The sequence below is a fragment of the Aethalodelphis obliquidens genome, unplaced genomic scaffold (assembly GCF_003676395.1).
Source record: "Aethalodelphis obliquidens isolate GAN/ISIS:26980383/991018 unplaced genomic scaffold, ASM367639v1 scaffold28, whole genome shotgun sequence".
Taxonomy (NCBI): domain Eukaryota; kingdom Metazoa; phylum Chordata; class Mammalia; order Artiodactyla; family Delphinidae; genus Aethalodelphis; species Aethalodelphis obliquidens.
Window position 1 is genome coordinate 1,682,086 of NW_020837972.1, and position 21,237 is coordinate 1,703,322.

The following is a 21,237-nucleotide window of genomic DNA, read 5'->3' on the forward strand; positions in this document are numbered from 1 at the left end:
AACAGTGAGAGGCCTGCGTACCGCAAAAAAAAAAAAAAAAAAAAAAACCACTAAGGTGGTCTAATGTTTATGATTTATAATAACAAAACATGTCCAACAAATTTTAGCCAATGGTGCAAAATGTCAAGAAGAAGAAAGCTGGACATGTGGAAAACCTATTTTTTTTAGACTAATAAAATCTCTTCTGAGATTGACAATTATTAAAGTAAAATGACAGTCATTCTCTTCCAGGAATGGGGTTTTATTCCACTTCTTCCACCAAAGCTTTATGGTTGTCCTTCTCAAAGAACATGTTTAAAGAAGTTCTTTTTGTTTTGTTATGACATTATTATAGCAAGCTCAAAAATGGTTCACAGTACTTTTAGCCAATTAGGGAATAATTTCAAAATTTATCTGTTTAGCAATTAGAATAAATCAGCAACTTTAGATCGAAAATAAGATACATTACACTGAAATTTTCAGATGTTACCATGTAGAGAAAAAACCAATTCTATTATCAAGTGCAATTTTCAGTATATATAACTAGGAGGTTAAAATAATTAGTGTAAAAAATACTTTATCTTTTTAAATGCAGTATCTAAAATTGAGTAATTAATAAGCAACCTTTTAAAACTGTGAGTTATAACCAGTATCTATCAAAAGCAAGCCAAATCTCAATGGCTAAAAAGCAACTTAAATATTTACCCTAAAACCAAGGAGGAATCAACTATACTCCAACAAAAATTTAAAAATAAACAAAAACAAGGAGGTCACTTAAATCTCTCTCTTGTCCCAATCAGTGTGGCTCATCAATATGTCCACACACAATGTTTACTGGCACTCCAGAATAGGTCAAAGAAATAAAGCAAAAACTTGGGGAATTAAAAACTGGTAGAGCTACTAAATTTAAAATGCATTTTAGGCATCACTTTTCAACCATTATAGTAAAGACTAGATCAGATAAAGCCAACACTGGAGAAATGTGATGAGAAGCAGGACACTTCTAGTGTCTTAAAGTGCCTCCCAGACTGTTGATTAGTTGCAAGGGAGAAAATATAGAAATTACACAGAAAGCGGGTGACTCCTTGACAAGAGTGATCACAACTAACATCACCAGCAAGGGACAGATGGACACCGTTTGCCTCCAGCTGTAATACAATCTCCTGAAAAGGACACAGCCTCATACATATAGTATTCCAGCTGAGAACGCAAAACCTCAATTTAATCACAAGGAAACACCAGACACAAAATAAGAAACTTTCTATTACAATAAAAGATTTTTTCTTCAAAACGTTAATGTCATAAAAGATAAAGAAAGGTGGTAGAAAACATTTCAGATTAAAGAAAGCTACAGAATCACGGCAACTAAATGTAATAAGTGACCTTGTCTGGATCCTGTTCTGAACGAGGTAGGGGAATGCTATAAAGGGCATTATTAGGTCAACTGACAAAACTGGAACATGGAGAGTAGATTGGATAAAAAGTATTATGAGTGCAAAACTGTGAAGTGACAATGATACTGTGGGTTATGTAAGAAAATACCCCTATTTTTAAGAAAGCACACTTAAGTATTTCAGGGCAAAGAGCCATGATTATGTAACTTACTTTCAAATCGTTCAGAACAAGAATTTCACACATTAGCGCATGCGCGCGCGCACACACACACACACACACACACACACACACACACACGCCCCCTGCAAACGATAAAGCATAGGGTAAAATGTTAACAATACTAGTGCTCTTTACTATTTTTATGTTTGCACCTCCAAATAAAAAACACCTTTCCAATAGCAAAGTAGGCTAAAGATAACATATTTCAGGGACTAACTACTCCGAAAATACTCCTAACTAGGCTGACCCTCAAAAGCTGTTTTTCTGTTATCAAATCATGAATCCATCCTTTAAGAAGTATTTTCCACACTAAACAATAGCATAAACTCATCACATACCTGATAATTTTGCAGTCTTTGCAAGTCAAATGAAGCTGAAATATATCTCGGCATTCAACACTTTCTATAAGCTGTAATGGAACCTGCAATTAAAAAAAGATGAAGTTCCCTTAGTCAAAAAGGTATTGACCCTGCAGTTCTTCAGTGTGTCCAACAAAAGTGATTAGAAAGTTCTGCAGGAAAAAGAAGCACAGAACTGCATATCCATCTAAATCAATAGCACTCAAGTGATTTCCTGGGTGATTTAGGGTTTCCCTTTCTCAATCTCTAATCAGTGCCCTCAAGTCATGTCATAGCACAAAGCTAACTAATAAAGAGGAGGCACCACATCTGGAAGAACAGGGAAATACGCCATCTTTCTGGCAACAAACTTTCAAACTCATCTCTCAAAGTACTACTTTACAAGGTTAGAGCTTGCTATGATTTGTGATGACACAGAAGCTAAAGGGAACCAGAACAGTTATCCTGTCTTGTTGACAGAAAAGAGCTGCAGATCAAGAGGCTAGTGGGACTACACTTGTCACTTGCCCCAAATGACAAGGTGGGCTTGTGGCTTTGTGTCAGCAAAGGAGAATCTTGAAAAAGACTGGAGGTCTGAACTGCCTGCAGGTTGCACAAAAAAGACAAGAGAGTAGATAGAGCTGCGGGTCAGGCTCTCTGCTCAGTAGACTAGGTAACGAGGAGAAGGGAGCAGGTCTCACAGTGGCCTAATTATCTAGGTCTAATTTGCTGCAAAAGACAAGCTGAGGGGACTTCCCTGGTGGCACAGTGGTTAAGAATCCGCCTGCCAATGCAGGGGACACAGGTTCAAGCCCTGGTCCAGGAAGATCCCACATGCCACAGAGCAACCAAGCCCATGCACCACAACTACTGAGCCTGCACTCTAGAGCCCATGAGCCACAACTACTGAACCAGCGTGCCACAACTACTGAAGCTCGTGTGCCTAGAGCCCGTGCTCTGCAACAAGAGAAGTCACCACAACGAGAAGCCCACGCACTGCAACGAAGAGTAGCCCCTGCTCTCCACGACTTGAGAAAAGAAAGCCCACGTGCAGTGACGAAGACCCAAAGCAGCCAAAAAAAAAAAAAAGACAAGCTGAGGAGCCCTGTTTGCCAAGTGGGGCTCAAGGTATGAGTAAGCTGGGATGGTTCTTTCCCTGCCAATCTGGTCAGCAGACTACTGAACACAGGATAAGTATGACAGTGGAGAGGGATCAAAGAAGGCAGGCAGACAGGAGGGAAAGCATCTGAACAGGGTGACAAATCCTTAAGCGGTTGTTAGAATCCTCCCTCTGTCCCTCATCTTATCCTGGTTCAACCCCTGGCTTCAAAAAACAATTTCCAAAACTTCTAAAGAGAGCCTGGTAAAAATAATAGTAGATACTCTCACTCATTGGAAAAGGGTCTTTTTACACTGTATCAAGCCCAACCAAAATGTGGCTCTGGGAGTTGCAAGGAGCATTCCAACAATTCATGTTTTGCATGAGAAGGAGGCAGTCTCTTCCAACAGACAGAAACAAGAGAGTGCTGCCTGCACAGGGTGGTCCTCCTGTTAGCTGAACCAGTTTCAGAAACAGGCTTCTGGCAAACGCTGCTCCACCATGCGGTTGCCAGAGTCAGCTGAGAACCCTCAGAACAAGGATGTGGAGATCAAAGAGAAGCTCAATGCCTGACATCTTAGACAAACAAATAAACAAACAAACTGGGGCAGGGATTAAAAAGGGGAAGAAAGCAAAATAATATTACTCAGGTAATGGCTGGGAGTTCTACCTCAGGACTAGAGCCTTTTTTTTTTTTTTTTTTTTTTTTTTGCGGTACGCGGGCCTCTCACTGCTGTGGCCTCTCCCGTTGCGGAGCACAGGCTCCATACGTGCAGGCTCAGCGGCCATGGCTCACGGGCCCAGCCGCTCCGCGGCATGTGGGATCCTCCCGGACCGGGGCACGAACCCATGTCCCCTGCATTAGCAGGCGTACTCTCAACCACTGCGCCACCAGGGAGACCCTAGCCTTCTTGGTTAATCAATAAAATTCCCTTACACTTATAATAGGACCAGAAGTAAGAGAAAGACTAAGAATTCTTGCCTGTGTTCTGAGAAAAAAAGGAGCTTTGGCCCTCTGTTTAAGTCCTTAACCCCAAGGTGCTGTGAGAAACTGGAGTTGATGCAGCTAAAAATTCTTTCAAGACCTGTACGTCTAAGAAGGAAAAAAAAACCCAACAATGTATCAGTGGGGATAAATTGTAAAGAAGTAATAGGAGATTAAGAGATCAGAAGAGAACACTGATTTGTTCTCAGGCCAGTCCTCTGGGTATCCTATAACAGACTCATGTTGGGTTTCTTTGTTTTTAAACCTACAACCCCCTTCTCCCTCCCCCCCCCAAAACAAACAAACAAACAAAAAAGAGCTGCCAGACGGGCAATTAAGAGGCCTGAGTTCTTATCTCAATTTTCTAAAATTTTACCAGCCAAAATTGTGCATGCTTCCTGACTTCCTTGGACAACCTTCCAACCTTCCTACATGACACAAGCCTTTGCTTTCTCAACCTCGGATGGTCACAACTTAGGAAGTCCCAGGAACAGGGAATGGGAAGAGTCTGGGGTAGAGTGAGAGTGAGCTTTACAAATCCACCTGCTCTCTCAGCAGTCACCCTCATCCCAGATCCCCTTCTATCACCTTTCCTTATAGTTAGAAAACTTGAAAACCAACTAACGCTATTAGCAGCTGCTGGAGGGAGTGGACCAGTCTGTGCTATTTTGCTACAAAGAACAGGTAAGTTTACATCCCTACTATTGGACTAGAGCCCAAGATCCTATATCCAGACTTCCAAAATACAAATATGCAACACCTCAGAGCATGCAAAACACATGCTACCTAAATGCTTTCAATATACAAATTTTCATGTATTTTAACACTGCAAATTTAAGGAATAAGGATAAAAATGTTGGTTGCTAGTATACAGATACTAGCAAGTCACCAGAAACAACCATGTGTACTCAAGTCATAGGCACAGAAAACAGATTTTAATAATCATGCAAATTGTCACATGCAAGGAAGTTTAATATGCAGCAAGAACAAGGACCTAAAAGGGAAATACCTGATTTTATATCAAATGAGTATCTCCCTTTTTTCTTCCCTTTTCACCTCAATGTTACTCTTCAATGCACCCCTGCCCCCAGACTGCTTCCTCTTCTAAAAAGCCAGAGATAGGCTTCTTTTCCTCTTCATACATCCAACCAAAACATAAGGTTCTCTACTTTTTTAAAGGCAAGTCCACTGACTTAGGTTTCTCAACTTTCATCACATATTAGGAGGCTCTCTTACCATTTCTGTAACTAGACATACCCAATATTCAACCTCATAACAAAGAATTACAGACACAAGAGCCAGACCATTTTATAGCCCAGGAAGGTTAAGCCACTACACTAAAGCTAGCGGCAAGTCAGGACAAGAATCCATGGCTGTCCTCTAGCTCAGGGTCCTTCCATTACATATGGTACTCCTTTCTTTCTTCCTCTAAGATGCCCTTCCCTTCTGTGTGAGCTCTACTTTAGTTTTTCTTTCACAATTAAGTAGTAGCCTCTTTACCAGGGATCTTCAAGAGGAAAACGGAATGTAAACCAAGATTCCTTAGAGGCAATTCAAAGAAATCTAAAGTCACATTCAAATCCTCTTACCCACTGATTCAGTGTTTTGTAGCAACTCATTTTCTTTTTGCTCCTTTCTCCTCTGCCTTCTACCTGCCAGGCAATTCTATCTCCCATTACAGTGCTTTTCCTCTTATAAAACCCACCAAACTCATGCTCAAAATACATCAAACACACTCAGTGCTGTTAATCAATTCCTCAAAAGGTCAAAAGTTATATCATGTACACCAAAACTCATAAGAGCATCAATCCAAAAAAGCAGAAGAGTGGCAGTTTAAAAATTTAATAGACATGCACAAGTCTAAAAGACCCACAGTACTGTCTCATTCCAGAGGGAGTTTTATATCATCATATCCTACTATATTTACCATAATTCATTCTGGGTGGGTGGGGGGGTGTGTGTGAATTATTTTTTAAGCACCAGAATTTAAAAGTGGGATAATGTGTACCTTTTAAAAACAAATGCCCTTTTTATAGCATGAATGGGAAGTACTAATCTTGCATACACATGTGAGGTAAAACTGGCAATAGCAGAGTAAAAAATAATGTAATGAGTCTTAACCTAAAATCTGTAACACACTGGAATATCTGGGCTCTAACACCTATGACTCAAAAACCAGTCAGAGGGGGCTTCCCTGGTGGTGCAGTGGTTGAGAGTCCGCCCGCCGATGCAGGGGACACGGGTCTGGGAAGATCCCACATTCCGCGGAGCAGCTAGGCCCGTGAGCCATGGCCGCTGAGCCTGCGCGTCCGGAGCCTGTGCTCCGCAACGGGAGAGGTCACAACAGTGAGAGGCCCGTGTGCCGCAAAAAAAAAAAAAAAAAAAAAAAAAAACTGTCAGAGGAAGAAGACTGTCACAGGTTAAAGACCCAAACTCTTTATTCTCACCCCTTCACCTCTTCATTCTCAACTCTTTATTGCTCACCTGTGGTATTTACAAGGTACTCTTCCATACTGGTTTCAGAAGCTATTCTGATTTATGAATGCTAAGGCCAAAGTGCACTGTTAACAATAACCTCCTTTTGATGCTTGGGGAATGAAGATTTTTGATATACAATAGTTAGGCAATGGAAAGAATCTAGGAAAATGCTAAGTAAAGTGTTTCCAAGTATACTTCCAGCTTGTTCCTAAGAAGCATTAACAGAGCAGTCTGGAAATGGAGTTTTAATGTCCTTTTAAATATTCACATTGACTTTACAAATTATTTCTGGTTGAAATTCAGTTTACATTTTTTGAAGGTCACAATTCCACCCGCTTATGTTTAAACTGTGTGGCTTTATCCCCACCCCACAAATTGTCCTCATATAGGAAACCACTAGAACTTTGTCTAATATGAGGGAAGGGACTCATGCAGAGATGACACACTTTGCTGATTTGCAAGGTGAGCATCTGACACTCAAAACCAGTTTGTTCCAAGCACAGGTGCAACAACCGCCTAGAATTCTCATGCTACTTACTGGGATTGCAGAAGCAGCAGATTGAGAGGCGGTCTATTGAATTACACAACAAGAATTGTTTAAAAATTTCATGAACTCCACTTGAACACTTACTTGTTTATAAATTAGTTGAGCAAATTACCTGTACATATGTAAAAATATAGTTTGGGAAAAGCACAGAATAGGAGCAATTCATACCTTAAATGCTACAACTGAACTGTACTAGAGGTTCTTTACCCCAGAAACTGGAAACTTGATATCCAGTGAATGTGTATGCATTAAAGTAATGATGTATCTCAGCGCTGCTGTGAAATTAACAGAGAATATATGATTATCAGGTAACTATTTAAAGCTTGACAGTAAGTCATCCTCTAAAGTGCTAAATGTGTTGATTCAAAAGTATACAAAATGATGTGTGTTGATTTAAAAGCATACAAAATGATGCAAACTGGAGCATGCCACAATATATACTGGTACATCTGGGTGATGGTAGATTTATGTTTGATTTAGATATAATAACCTTTAAAGGGGGGGTCTCTTAATCTCACAGATTTTACTGAAATGCTTATCTGCTGAGGGAGGACCCAGTGTAGGAGGAGCCATTGTTTCCTGGAGTAACCACAGGTTTTAGTAACCTTAGCTCTAACTGTGATGTGATTAACGTACTTGTATGAAGAAGTCCTAGTCGCTCTCAACCTGAAATGTTTAAAGTCACTGCAACGCCAAAATACTTTTGCACAACAATTTTTCTGTGCAAAACCATTATCTTGGGCTTTTAAAAACGTGACATGCAGGCTCTATGCCTTAGAGGGTTATAATGCTAAATGGAAAGCACTTTTAGGTGAAGAAATGAGTCAAAAGTAAAAACAGGGGTAAGTTTTCTTAAGCACTGTATCTCAATCACAGTGGGGGACCAACAATTCCAGTAAACAACCTACTCATACAGCTACTGTTAAGAGACAAGATGACACAGGTGTATTTACACAGAAGTATGTTTTAAAATGAACTTTAAACCCAAAGGGGGTTTAAAAATGGTCTAATATCAATTTCAAACCCCTATTAACTTCAATTCACTTTAGTATTTACTGAATACCATGGCACCAGTACACATGCTGGATTCTGAAGATACAAAGATGAATAAACAAAAAATTATAGCATATCTGGTAAATGTTGTAAAGGTATGTTCAAGATACAGAAAAAGCCAGAAGAGAGGGTAATAAACTGTCAGGGAGGGAACTGAGATTGAGAGAGGCTTCACAGAAGAATTTATCACCTGAACTGGGTTTTGACAGATGAAGAGAAGTTCCCTGGGTAGGAGAAAAGAGAACTCAGAGGTGTAAAGTATGTCTGAGATTCCAAGGAGGGTGGTTTTACCAATACAAAGGGAAGAAGGGGGAAAAGAGGGATACAGAAAAGCTGTCAGGGACCAAGGATCATACCATGCTAAGTAATTTCATCTTAGAAGTAGTTAAGAAACACTGAAGGGCTTCAGGCTGGTGAATGACATGATCAAATCCATGCTTTCTCTCCAACAGACCATATTCCCAAATAGATCTAAAAATAGTCTCTGAAATACTTCGCCATAAACCAAAAAGCTGAGAGACAGAGGACTGTATGGAAAAATGCAATGATATGAAACTAAATTATCTCCACATGCAATTTAATTACAATTTCATCAATTCTAGACATTTAAACACAGTTTAAACACAAAATTAAATTGGGCAATTCTACTAATTATTACTGTCATTATTTCCACAGTAGCTGGTAGGAAACGCCTGGTTGCTGGAATGTAATAGGAGATTCAATCCTGTCCCCTCCTATCACGGCCACCCAATTCCAAATGGGCCCTTCTGAATACAGTGCTATATGGTAAGAAAGCACAACATGCCTCTTTCCTTGATGAATCCAGTGTGTATTTTTAGCTGATAGGCAGAAAACTAACATAACAGATATGATCATAGCCCAAATCTAGAAACCAGAAGGAATTCAGGCCACAATGATTCCTGGATATAAATGCTTAACTACAAAGAATAATAATAAATACTAAAATAATAAATGCCAACCACAAAGCAAATGTCAGCCATTTGAGTCTTGCCAAGGGAAAAATATGATGAAGGAATTGGGTAACTTCTGGATGGCTGAGTAAACTTTTTCTAAGAATCCCAAAATGAACCCCAAAACACGCAATCTGAATGAAACTACAGTCCTGAGCTTTTACAAGATGTCATAATACACTTCTTTGTGCTAGAACCAAAGTGCAAAAAGCCACAATACGGTCCAGTGAGGAAGGAAGAAGGCATTCATTTGGTTGAAATACATGAACCTTCACATTTTTGTGGTGAAAGGCACGTTTATTGAAAACTATTAATGATGGCAAGTGTGCTGGAAGAACCAGTTCACTGAGAATACCCTCATAATTGAAAAGGGTAAATGCACTCGAAAACTGAAAGCCTTCCTTCTCTTCAGCAATATATAGTCCATTATGCAAATATACATTGTACTTGACATCTATACTTAATACCACTAAGGAGCCATTAGAATAACTTCATCCTATAACAGAAGTCTGCACTGAGCTCAAAGTACAACTCAACATTTGACATTAAGGGCCAGGAAGTTCTCTCAACTGAGGCAGTCAGCAACTACTAAAAAATGAGGAATAAAAGCCTATACAGCCTTTGCACCCTTACAAAGCTTAATGGTACAACATTACCTACTGCAATTCATGCAGTGTTAGTAGACAATGGACACCTTAGCTGACAACTACATGTATCATTTTAAATCAAGCACAAGAGTTGCTTGCTAACCTAGTGTCCCTGAGTGCTTAAATTAAGTGAGAGAAAAGCAGAGCACACAAGGTTTTCAAACCAAACCCCATATAACACTCCTCTCTTTGAGAACAGTAACAAGTTTTTTTTATTGAATGCTTCCTTTCTCCATCTACTTTAGTGGGAGAACAGTTGAGAAACACTTACGTTAACCAGAGACTCCTTGAACTTGATGTGAAGTCTGTAATTAGAAAGGGCAATGATAGCATCCTCAGCACGGCCCACATACTCTGTGCTTTCTCCATGAAGTTCAAGGAAAGGAACCTTCAAAATGGAAGAAGAAACCCTTCAGAGTTTTGAAGCAGTAAAGCAAAGTGTTCAAACACGGGTCAGGTGAATGAATGATAAACATTGTCACTCAAAAACAGTACATAAATGGGTAAGGGACCTAAAGAGGATGGGTTTATACCCACAAGATTCAAGATTCATAAAACCTAGTTATTCATATTCTAGACTACAGAAGGAATGACACAGAGATGATCATCTCAGTGAATTCTCAGGAAAAAAAAGTCTTTCTAAAAGGAGAGATGTTTCCCAGCTTATATTTCTATTATGTGTATGGCTCAGGAAAAAATATATTTTTCTAATACATATTTTCCTATACATAGCACATTACTTGAATCCATTAGTTCTGCTACATTGTTACTATGATGCTTAATACTTATTTCACAATCAAAAGTGGCCTGAAATTACCTGAAGATTCTCATCCTCCCGGATCAGCTGCTTCCTGGGAAAGATCTGATTGGCCTGGATGCACTCAAGGCTGTGCCGAGTCTCTTCATCCTGGAAAAACCCAAATGTTTAAATAATTTCAAAGCTCCTACTCATCCATACTGGGTTTTTCTGCCATGTCTAGAAGCATAATAACAGTGAGAGTCCAGTGACCACGGTGGACTGGCAGAAAGCTCAATGAAAAAATATTCACCCCCAAAAGTGTTCCATCTAATACATTAGGCGCCTTTAGATGGAGAACACACCAATGCCAAAAAAAAAAGTTAAAGAGGTTAAGAACATTTCTATTAAGCACTAATAAGTTCTTAGTATATTACTTTTAAGAGAAACCAAGATACAGTGGCTTTTTTCTCTTAAGTTATAACCTTTAATTCTTATTTTTGAAAGATACATTCTGCATTATATAAAAATGAAATGATGTGACTCCCGTCTGGAATTTGCTTCAAAATAATTGGAGAGGGAAGGGAATGGGGCATAAATGAAACAGAACTGTCCATGAGGGATAATTCATGCAACTTTTAAGTGAGAGTTCACTATACCACTGTGTCTACTTTGGTTATATGTGAACTTTCCATAACAGAAAGTTTTTTTCTTTTTAATGTAAACTTAAGAAGTGAATTCTCAAACTGAAAACATGTGTGAACCACTACCCCTAGCATAATCTGCTTTATATTACAAATTAGATTTATTTCTATTAAGGCAATTTCAAAGAAGCAATAAATTATAATCTAAATGGCACATGAACTGATTATAATTTATATTAAAAAGTAGCCTTTTACATTATGAATTTTTATGGTATAGGAAGACCAGGGGGAAAAAGCAATCTGGTGGAAAGTCTGACTTTAAATTATGATGGAATCTGTTTACACAGCAAATTTTACATAAGCAAAACCACATCTTGTTAAACTGACAGCACCAGTAAGAAGTACAACCACTAGTTAGTGGACATTTCCACACATGCTACTTATCACACTTCTAACAATTTTTTAATCTCAAAGAAAGAAAAATCCTACCTATAAACAAACAATACTCAAGGTTTTTTGTTTGTTTTTGTCTGCGTTGCTGCATGCGGGCTTTCTCTCTAGTTGCGGAGAGTGGGGGCTACTCTTTGTTGCGGTGCGCGGGCTTCTCATTGTGGTGGCTTCTCCTGTTGTGGAGCACGGGCTCTAGGCGCATTGGCTTCAGTAGTCATGGCACCCGGGCTCAGTAGTTGTGGCTCATGGGCTCTAGAGCACAGGCTCAGCAGTTGTGACACACAGGCTTAACTGCTCCACGGCATGTGGGATCTTCCCGGACCAGGGATCGAACCCGTATCCCCTGCACTGGGAGTTTTAACCACTGCTCCACCAGGGAAGTCCCCAAGGGTGATTTTTTAAAGAAATTTTATCACGAAATATGTCGACATTTGGAAGATCTGCATTACTCACTCCTCATTATTTTCAAAATGACCCATTCTTTTTTCTTTTTTTTGTGGTACGCGGGCCTCTCACTGTTGTGGCCTCTCCCGTTGTGGAGCACAGGCTCCGGACGCGCAGGCTCAGTGGCCATGGCTCACGGGCCCAGCCGCTCCGCAGCATATAGGATCTTCCCGGACCAGGGCACGAACCCGTGTCCCCTGCATCGGCAGGTGGACTCTCAACCACTGCGCCAACAGGGAAGCCCCTAAATGACCTATTTTTGATGTTACAAAATTATGCATGGATAAAAGATTAATTTAAAGTGCAAGACAGACCTATGGTTTTAACATAATACAAAAAGTTCACTGATATGGCTTCAGATTCCACACTGCAACTAACCTTCAAAGAACTGATACTGGTCGGGGCTTCCCTGGTGGAGCAGTAGTTAAGAATCTGCCTGCCAAGGCAGGGGACACAGGTTCAAGCCCTGGTACGGGAAGATCCCACATGCCGTGGAACAACTAAGCCCATGGGCCACAACTACTGAGCCTGCGCTCTAGAGCCGGCAAGCCACAGCTACTGAAGCCCGCACGTCTAGAGCCGGTGCTCTGCAACAAGAGAAGCCACCGCGATGAGAAGCCCACGCACTGCAACGAAGAGTAGCCCCCGCTCGCCACAACTAGAGAAAGCCCGTGCACAGCAAAGACCCAATGCCGCCAAAAATAAATAAATAAATTTATTTATTAAAAAGAACTGATACTTGTCAAGTTTTGATGCAGTATAATAGAAGAATACACACAACTACCTGGAAAAACTATTAAAATACTCTTCCTCTAACTATGAATCTCTGTGAGGCTGGATTTACTTCATTTATTTAAAAAAAAACATACTGTAACAAATTGGATGGAGAAGTAGGTATGAGAATCCAGCTATCATCTATTAAGCCAAACATTTTTAAAAAAACTGTAAAGGGCTTCCCTGGTGGCGCAGTGGTTGAGAGTCCGCCTGCCGATGCAGGGGACACGGGTTCGTGCCCTGGTCCGGGAAGATCCCACGTGCCGCGGAGCGGCTGGGCCCGTGAGCCATGGCCACTGAGCCTGTGCGTCTGGAGCCTGTTCTCCGCAACGGGAGAGGCCACAGCAGTGAGAGGCCCGCGTACCGGAAAAAAACAAAAACAAAAAAAACCCCAAAACTGTAAAAATCAATGCTACTCTTTTATATTAATTATTGTCGGATGAGGAAAAAGTTAATTTTCATAAAAAGTGTTATGGTAACATTTAATTGGTTATTGTTATTTTTAAATGAATTAATGAACATTTTAAAGATTTCTCAGCTTTAACTATTTTTAAAAATAAATTTATTATTATTTTTTTAAATAAATTTGTTCTTTTTTTTTTGGCTGTGTTGGGTCTTCGTTGCTGTGCGCAGGCTTTCTCTAGTTGCGGCAAGCGGGGGCTACTCTTCGTTGCGGTGCGCGGACTCTCGTTGTGGCTTCTCTTGTTGCAGAGCACGGGCTCTAGGTGCGCAGGTTTCAGTAGTTGTGGCACGTGGGCTCAATAGTTGTAGCTCACGGGCTCTAGAGCACAGGCTCAGTAATTGTGGTGCACGGGCTCAGTTGCTCCGTGACATGTGGGATCTTCCTGGGCCAGGAATCGAACCCGTGTCCCCTGCATTGGCAGGCGGATTCTTAACCACTGTGCCAGCAAGGAAGCCCAGCTTTTAACTTCTAAGATAGTAAATACAGACAGACACACCCTACATAAACAAAAGCTCTTTAGGGCCCTCAATAAGTCAAGAATGTAAAAAGAGGTCCTCAGACCAAAGACTTTGAGAATTGCTGCTCTACTATAATCCACTACTAAACACATTCGTCCTTCAGTATCTGAGGGGGATAGGTTCCAGGACACACAGCACTCCCATGGATACTCAAATCCCTTATATAAAAAAGGTATACAGTATTTGCATATAATACTGTATATACTGCATATACTCATCCTCCAGTATACTTTAAATCACCTCTAGATTACTTATAAAACCTAATATAAAGTAAATGCTATGTAAATAGTTGCTGGTGCACAGCACATTCAGGTGTTGCTTTTTGGAATTTTCTGTAATTTTCCCCGATTAATCGGGGAATCCATGGATGTGGTACCACTGACTGTACCAAGTAAAGCTGTTTAATCTGAAGTCAGGCTTTCTATAAAACCAGTCACCTAGTGATGAAACGAACAGCCATACAGAGACTTCAACAACACTCACTCACTCAGCTACTACCCATAAAACTGTATCTTTGCTACTCTAGCTGACTGGGCCCATTCCAACCCCTCTAAGGGGCCATTTTATCTTGAGGCACAGGTTTTATCTTGAGGCACAAACTTTTAAAAAGTTTGATACTTAAAATGTATAAAGAAATTAGCGGCTTCAAATTCTAAAAATAAAACTGTAACAACTTTATAAATGGTTCATAAAATGCTATCAAAAAATATAAAACTTGTCATATACTTAGCAGTCCTAGGGAAGTGACACTGCTAAGTATTCACCATGACTGTCAAGAAATCATAGCTGATAATCAAATAATTTCAAAAGCAAAAGTATAAAAATCTATTCAGTTATTTATAGCAATAAATAAATAAAAGTTTAATGAAGTTGGTATGTTTTAGTAAGGTTGATATGACATGGCTTGGAGCCTCAAGAAATATAATTACCTAGGGTGTACGAAGGATGACTCCACTTCTATAAACACCAAAATAACCTGTTATATGAAGAGTTTTGTGTCAATCTGTTCCATTTTATTCCTTTCCACTCACTTCCTCTGAGGTCAATGATTGGGTGAAGGAATAAGGGACATAGTCATATTTGAAAGGAACTCAATTTTTCTATAAATGTTACCTTTTTTTCTTTTAACCAATTCTATTTCCATTCTTAAGATGTAGTTCTTGACTTAATACTGAGTATTCACACTCAGCACTAAAGAGAAAAGATATGAGAAAACTTGAATTTAGGAAGTTTTTCTCATAAACCAATAGGGGATAGGCAGGAAAAGCTATAAAATATGGGGGGGGGCTTTTAAAAATTATTACATAAAAGTACATTGTAAACATGCTTTCTCAGCATCACATTACCTTTTTAAACTCACCTAAATATATAAGGCCTAAACTTTTATTCTCTTCAAGATCATTTGACACATCATTAATTCTTTAAGTGATTCCTGGACTAGATTTTTACTGACCTCTAAATAGCATAGAACTGAAATAACATAGCAGGCCTAAACAACAACAACAACAAAAAAAAAACTAGAGAAGCCATTTATCAATTCATTCTTGCTGGCACATTTACTTGGGGGCTAATCCAGGCCAATGCATATAACCAAAGCAGTTACCGAAAACTGAAAATGGAACAAATGATTTTCAGCATAAGAGAACTGAGAATTTGGCAAACAAGATGAGCATAAAGAAATAATATTTCACAGTCAAATGAAATAAATGCTTTTTTTAATAAAACTGTCTCAGTTCACGTTACCTGTACAGCTTCTGGACTGATTTTCCCCCTTACATTGGATGGCCAAAAGGTTCGTTCGGATTTTCCCACAAGCTCTTACAGAAAAATCCGAATGAACTTTATGGCCAACACAATACATAAAAATGCATTTAATCCCCAAGGATTAGGATTAAACTATTCATAGACTTTCCAAGAAGAATGGTAAAAACATTACTTGGCTAAACATAAGCTAAATCAACTACCTAATTTATTACAGTTTCTGAGTTTCATTATGTAAAAGGGAGGACAAACTTGAGATGGCTGATGGAGGAAGAGCTGGAAGGAGACAAAAGGCAAGGAAGAAAAAAGTCTGGGGACTTCCCTGGTGGCACAGTGGTTAAGAATCCACCTGCCAATGCAGGGGACACGGGTTCAAACCCTGGTCCAGGAAGATCCCACATGCCGCGGAGCAACTAAGCCCATGCGCCACAACTACTGAGCCTGCACTCTAGAGCCCACAAGCCACAACTACTGAGCCCACGTGCCACAACTACTGAAGCCCGCGTGCCTAGAGCCCATGCTCTGCAACAAGAGAAGCCACCACAATGAGAAGTCCGCACACTGCAATGAAGAGTAGCCCCCGCTCACCGCAACTAGAGAAAGCCCGTGTGGAGCAACGAAGACCCAACACAGCCATAAATAAATAAATAAATGTACTAAAAAAAGAAAAAGAAAAAGTCTGTCAAAGTGTTAGCCTGATAAGAGGCTTGAAAACAAATTTCTCCTAGGCTAGCTATAAGCAGTAGTTTATTAGTAGGAGAATGTATTCCACATGGTCGATTTCCTGCTATTGCTGAGGAACACCAGGCATTGTGGAATCTGGTGGTACTTAATCTCCACCAGCGCCATACGGGGTCACCTATAAAATCTTGAAAAGGGATCAGTCACCACAGTTCCAGGCTAATTTCTGCTATTCACTAAACTATGCAGGTAAGAGACTTAAGTCTATACCTCAGAAGTCAACATTAGAGATAAATATTTAAAGAACATGGCGAGTAGAGGCTGACCAGTGGAAATGTCTATAAACTGAATTTATATACAGCCTTCCAGGATTAAAAAAAAAACTATACTTAAGAGTGAAATACCTGTAGGAACATTTGACAAATGTAAAAGTTAAAGTGACTGTCAGTCTGTCAATTTATCATTCTTAAGACTGGTATTAAAGGCGATCAAAAATAAATTTCCCTTGATATAATGTTTGTGATCTGTTTCAAAATAATACAAAGAGGTGTGGGTGAGGGAGTCAGAAGAAACAAGTGTGGCCATGAACTGATGATTATTGCAGCTGGTTGATGCATATATGAGGGTTCATCATACAATTCTCGATTTGTACAGGCTTGAGATTTTCCATAATGAAACATGAAAACATCTTCCTAATACTTAATCTCCCGAAGAAACCTCAATCTCATTTAAGAACTTTTAAAAGTATGAGGATGTTACTCAAATTAGTATAGAAGTATACACTAAAAAAACAAAGAAAAACCAGTACTTCTGAATTCTCTATACAAAAAATAAGGATTAAGGACACAGAACCAAAATTCTAAAACAAAAGAAATTAATTAATATTATTTAAATCAATGATTCAACAACTTGCAAAATGATGTAGCTAGTAAAAAATCATTAGGAATCCAATGAGTCAACGAGTGAAAATGTTTAATTCATTTAGTGAAATAAGCAAAATAATTATGTTTTAATTCCAACTACATATCGACATAAACTAGAAAGGAACACAACCATGGGTTTTGGTGGAAGAGGTGTAAATAAGTACTTGTAAAAACTTGTTATAATGCTACTTTATGACAGATTTTTTAAAAAAGACCCATGGTCATACTGCTCGCCAAATACTGCACACAGAAGTATCTCCAGAGCGCACCAGGAAGACTGTCTGCAGGGCACCAGAGACCCCAGCAGCACCAGAATGAGGACTACACCGTTGTAGCTATGTGGTACACAATGAAGGACAACCCCTCAGTACAGAACAGAGCTGCTTTCATAAGCCCACCATTTGCTACTCATTAGCATTGGCATACATACCATAAAATATTAGGCAAACACTTTTTCAATTCATTAAAAACTCATGAAAACCAATAAAATAAAATATAGTCTAAAGAAAAGCTCATCAGTGTTTGGGTACAGAATACATTAGAAAGTTGTTATGCCCACAAACTAAGAAAAAACTGGCAAAGATTTAAGATGACAGCAGTTACCTTTGTCGTCGTTTTAATGACACTTCTATACAACTAGTTTTTCTGTTTTGTTTTAGTTTGTTTTTAATTTTGAAAAGCACTTTCAACCCATGTTCCTAATGAAGCTTGAAATTAACATGGCCTTTTCGTTTTTTGTGCACCAGCATGAGACAGAGTTTGGTTCTAGAAAACATCACCAAGATAGAAGTGGGACAATATTACAGAGGACCATTTCTTATTTAAGCCTTGGAGCACGGTTTACATGTTCTCAGGATTGATAGAAATGTGGTTGGCTCATTGCTCCATCATCTCTGCCTGAACTGGGTCCTAAATAGCCCACAAGTCACTGAAATACACTCATTTTAGTCAAAGACGTAGGTAGGTAGGGAGTGTGCTGAGCTACTTCATCTTCTCTGGGATAAAAATAATGCCTTAAAGAGACAGGACAGGAAAGACAGGGAATTGCTTCTATCCAGAAAGGTAAATTCATAAAGAATATGTGTATGACCATAAATTCTCCTACACACAAAACACACACATGCGCGCGTGCGCACGCGCGCACACACACACAGAGAAAAGCTTTTCATGATACCTTCCTTCCTAGAAAAGGAATAAGAACCCTGTAGTCCAAGAAACATGGGTTTTAGTCTTGACTCCATTTACTATCTTACTGAAAAGAGACAATATCTAACTCACAGGATTAAAGTTAATAGAAGCAAAACTGCTCTAAGACACTAGAATATTCTAAAATTATTACTAATAAGTAAACAATAAAAGAAAATAGACAAGAGAGTTCTGGGAAAGAAAAAGTGAAATGATTTCTCACAATAACAAAAATGGGTAACTGAACTTATTAGTATTCACTTAATTGTCAGGACAGAGTTCAAGTTCAATTTTCTTGTTATTTCTCTGTACTTACCATGACAGGAGGCCCAGATTAGGAGGAGAGATCCCCGTCCTTTCTTCCGTATCTTGGCAAGGCTTTTCTTTCGTTTATGCCTGGATCTTGAAAAAGAAAAAAAAAAAGGACAAAATTGGCAATTCCCACACACACCCCCGCCCCGTTTGGCCATACCCTAATTAAAGAAACTGCATATACAAGGACCTAAAGACCTGACCAGTCAGCCAAGGAAAAGCTGAATATCACCCAGCCAATCCCCACTAGTCAAATCCAAACTCCTTAACTCCCTTGTGAAAATCCTCCTGGTCATAAACTATTTGAGCAAAAAAGTAGCAAATGCTCATGTTCTTAATGTTGATAGCAATACAAAAAATATTATAAACCTTAGATGAAAATAATAAAGCAATAACTAAAACTAACCTGCAAATGCAAAAACAACATTCTTGTAATATTACAGTATGTTTTTGTGGTTATCTGTAAATTCAAAGTGGATCTCCCCATCTGTGGGAACCAAACTGGCTTAGTAAAAAAAATATGAAAAAACTGCCTTTTGCCCCAATATCCTGTGCTCACTGAAAAGTCACATAAACTGCACTAATACCTTTACCTGGTTTTCAGAAACAACTATAAGAGTGGGGGAGGAATACCTAACAAGAAACTCAAAGACAGGCTAGTAAGAACACTATCATCTCTAATAAGTAGCTTTTTAAAAAAAAATACATTTCATGCAAAGCCAGCATTTCTAGTTCACTGAACTTCCATGAATATAGGATATTTTAGGCAGTCTGGGATTCAATATTCAAAGTAAACTCTTTGTGAGCAGTGAAAGTGAGGGAACAGAGGACATCAAAGAAGTAGCAGGGCCCAGAACATGTGGAGCCTTGTGCAGTTATCAACAAAGGAGTGACATGAGGTGACTTAAAGGATGGCTCTGGCTATAGGGCGGGAACAGAGGGAGCATAGGAGGAAACAGGAAGACCTGTCAGAAGGAAATAATCACCGTAAGAAGTAGTGATGGAAATGGTTGAGACACTGCTGGATTCTGGATATATTTTGAAATTACCACCCACAGGATTTGAGCTAATTCATTAAATAAAAGAAGTCACACTTCCTGGCTTCAGCATCTAGAAGCAAGGATTTCCCACTTACTGATGAGGGAAAACATTAAGAAAAATGGATTACCCACTCTGTGCAGAGGTACAGGAGGGGAAACAGGGAATCAAAGGTTCCGTTTTAGACACGTTATATTTGAGATGCCTATCAGATATCCCGTTGAAGACACCAAGTAAAAGCTGAACAAACTAGCCTGGAGATGAAGAAGATGGAAGCTAGAGATAGTAACATAAATGTGGGAGCCATAACGGTGTGGATGGCATTAAAGCTAGTAAATTCCGGGGCAAGTACAGATGGAGAAACTAAGAGGACCAAGTGGTGGTTTGGAGTACTCCATTGTTCAGAGGCTAGAAGGATGAGGAAGAACCAAGTGGTTTAGTAACAAATCAAGTCAGAGTCATCATTCTTACCATTATTCAAACCTAAAACAAGTCTTTGTGATATAACCTAGCTCAAGAACAGAGATTAGCATAAAATTCTCATTTATTCATTCATTTCAATAAATAATTATTCAACACCTAGTATAACCCAAGCACTGCTCTAGATCTAGGGGAGACAACTGTAACCAAAAAGTCACGGTGTTTAATTTTAATGCCTGGGACTTCGCTGATGGTGCAGTGGTTGAGAGTCCACCTGCCATTGCAGGGGACACGGGTTCGATCCCTGGTCTGGGAAGCTCCCACGTGCCTTGGGGCAGCTGGGTCCTTGCACCACAGCTGCTGAGACCCATGCGCCTAGAGCCCGCACTTTGCGGCAAGAGAGACCACTGCAGTGAGAAGCCCGCACACCACGGCGCAGGGTGGCCCCTGCTCGCCGCAGCTGGAGGGGGCCCGCGTGTACCAACGAAGACCCAATGCAGCCTAAATAAATAAATAAATAAAAGAATCTGCCTGCCAGTGCAGGGGACACGGGTTCGATCCCTAGTCCGGGAAGATCCCACATGATGCGGAGCAACTAAGCCCATGCGCCACAACTACTGAGCCCACATGCTGCAACTACTGAAGCCTGCACGTCTAGAGCCTGTGCTCCGCAACAAGAGAAGCCACCACGATGAGAAGCCTGTGCACCACAAAAAGACTAGCGCCGCTCATCTCAACTAGAGAAAGCCCGCACACAGCAACGAAGACCCAACGCAGCCAAAAATAAATTTAAAAAATGAAATAAAATAAAAATTTTACTGCCTGCCTTCCCCACTAGAAACAAATAGATAGATATGTTTATATTAGGTAGCTGGTAAGTGTTACAAAGAAAATAAAGCAGGGTTTAGAGATGAGTAACAAAGAACTGCTGTTTTAGATGAGGTGGCAAGGGTATGTAAAGAGGCCACCTGTTGGAATTAATTAAAAAGGAAAGGAGGAAAGGCAAAGAAATTATTCCTGAGGGTATGAACTTATTAGAAAAAAATCTCTTAAAGATCACTTTAAAAAGAAACACCTACTGGATGAATTTTATTTTTAAACTGCCCTAATGTTGTGCAAAAGATATTTGTGTTTTAGAATTAAATGTCTAATGACAGTACCATATACATATTCAAAC

General features: G+C 39.6%; 1 protein-coding gene across 13 annotated transcripts in view; it reads right to left on the bottom strand.

The window, feature by feature from the left end:
• The window catches only part of MTMR3 (myotubularin related protein 3), a 147,254-nt gene that overhangs the window by 44,342 nt on the left and 81,675 nt on the right, over positions 1–21,237 (bottom strand). For all 13 annotated transcript variants that reach the window (XR_003436660.1, XM_027124339.1, XM_027124343.1 and 10 more), the window contains 4 exons: positions 18,607–18,692; positions 10,529–10,618; positions 9,983–10,099; positions 1,932–2,014 (listed from right to left, as the gene is read on the bottom strand). Coding sequence is in view for 12 of the 13 variants with exons in the window: in XM_027124339.1 (XP_026980140.1) it covers positions 1,932–2,014; positions 9,983–10,099; positions 10,529–10,618; positions 18,607–18,609 (293 nt within the window). In the remaining variant the exon portion in view is untranslated. The remainder of the gene's footprint in view (positions 1–1,931; positions 2,015–9,982; positions 10,100–10,528; positions 10,619–18,606; positions 18,693–21,237) is intronic.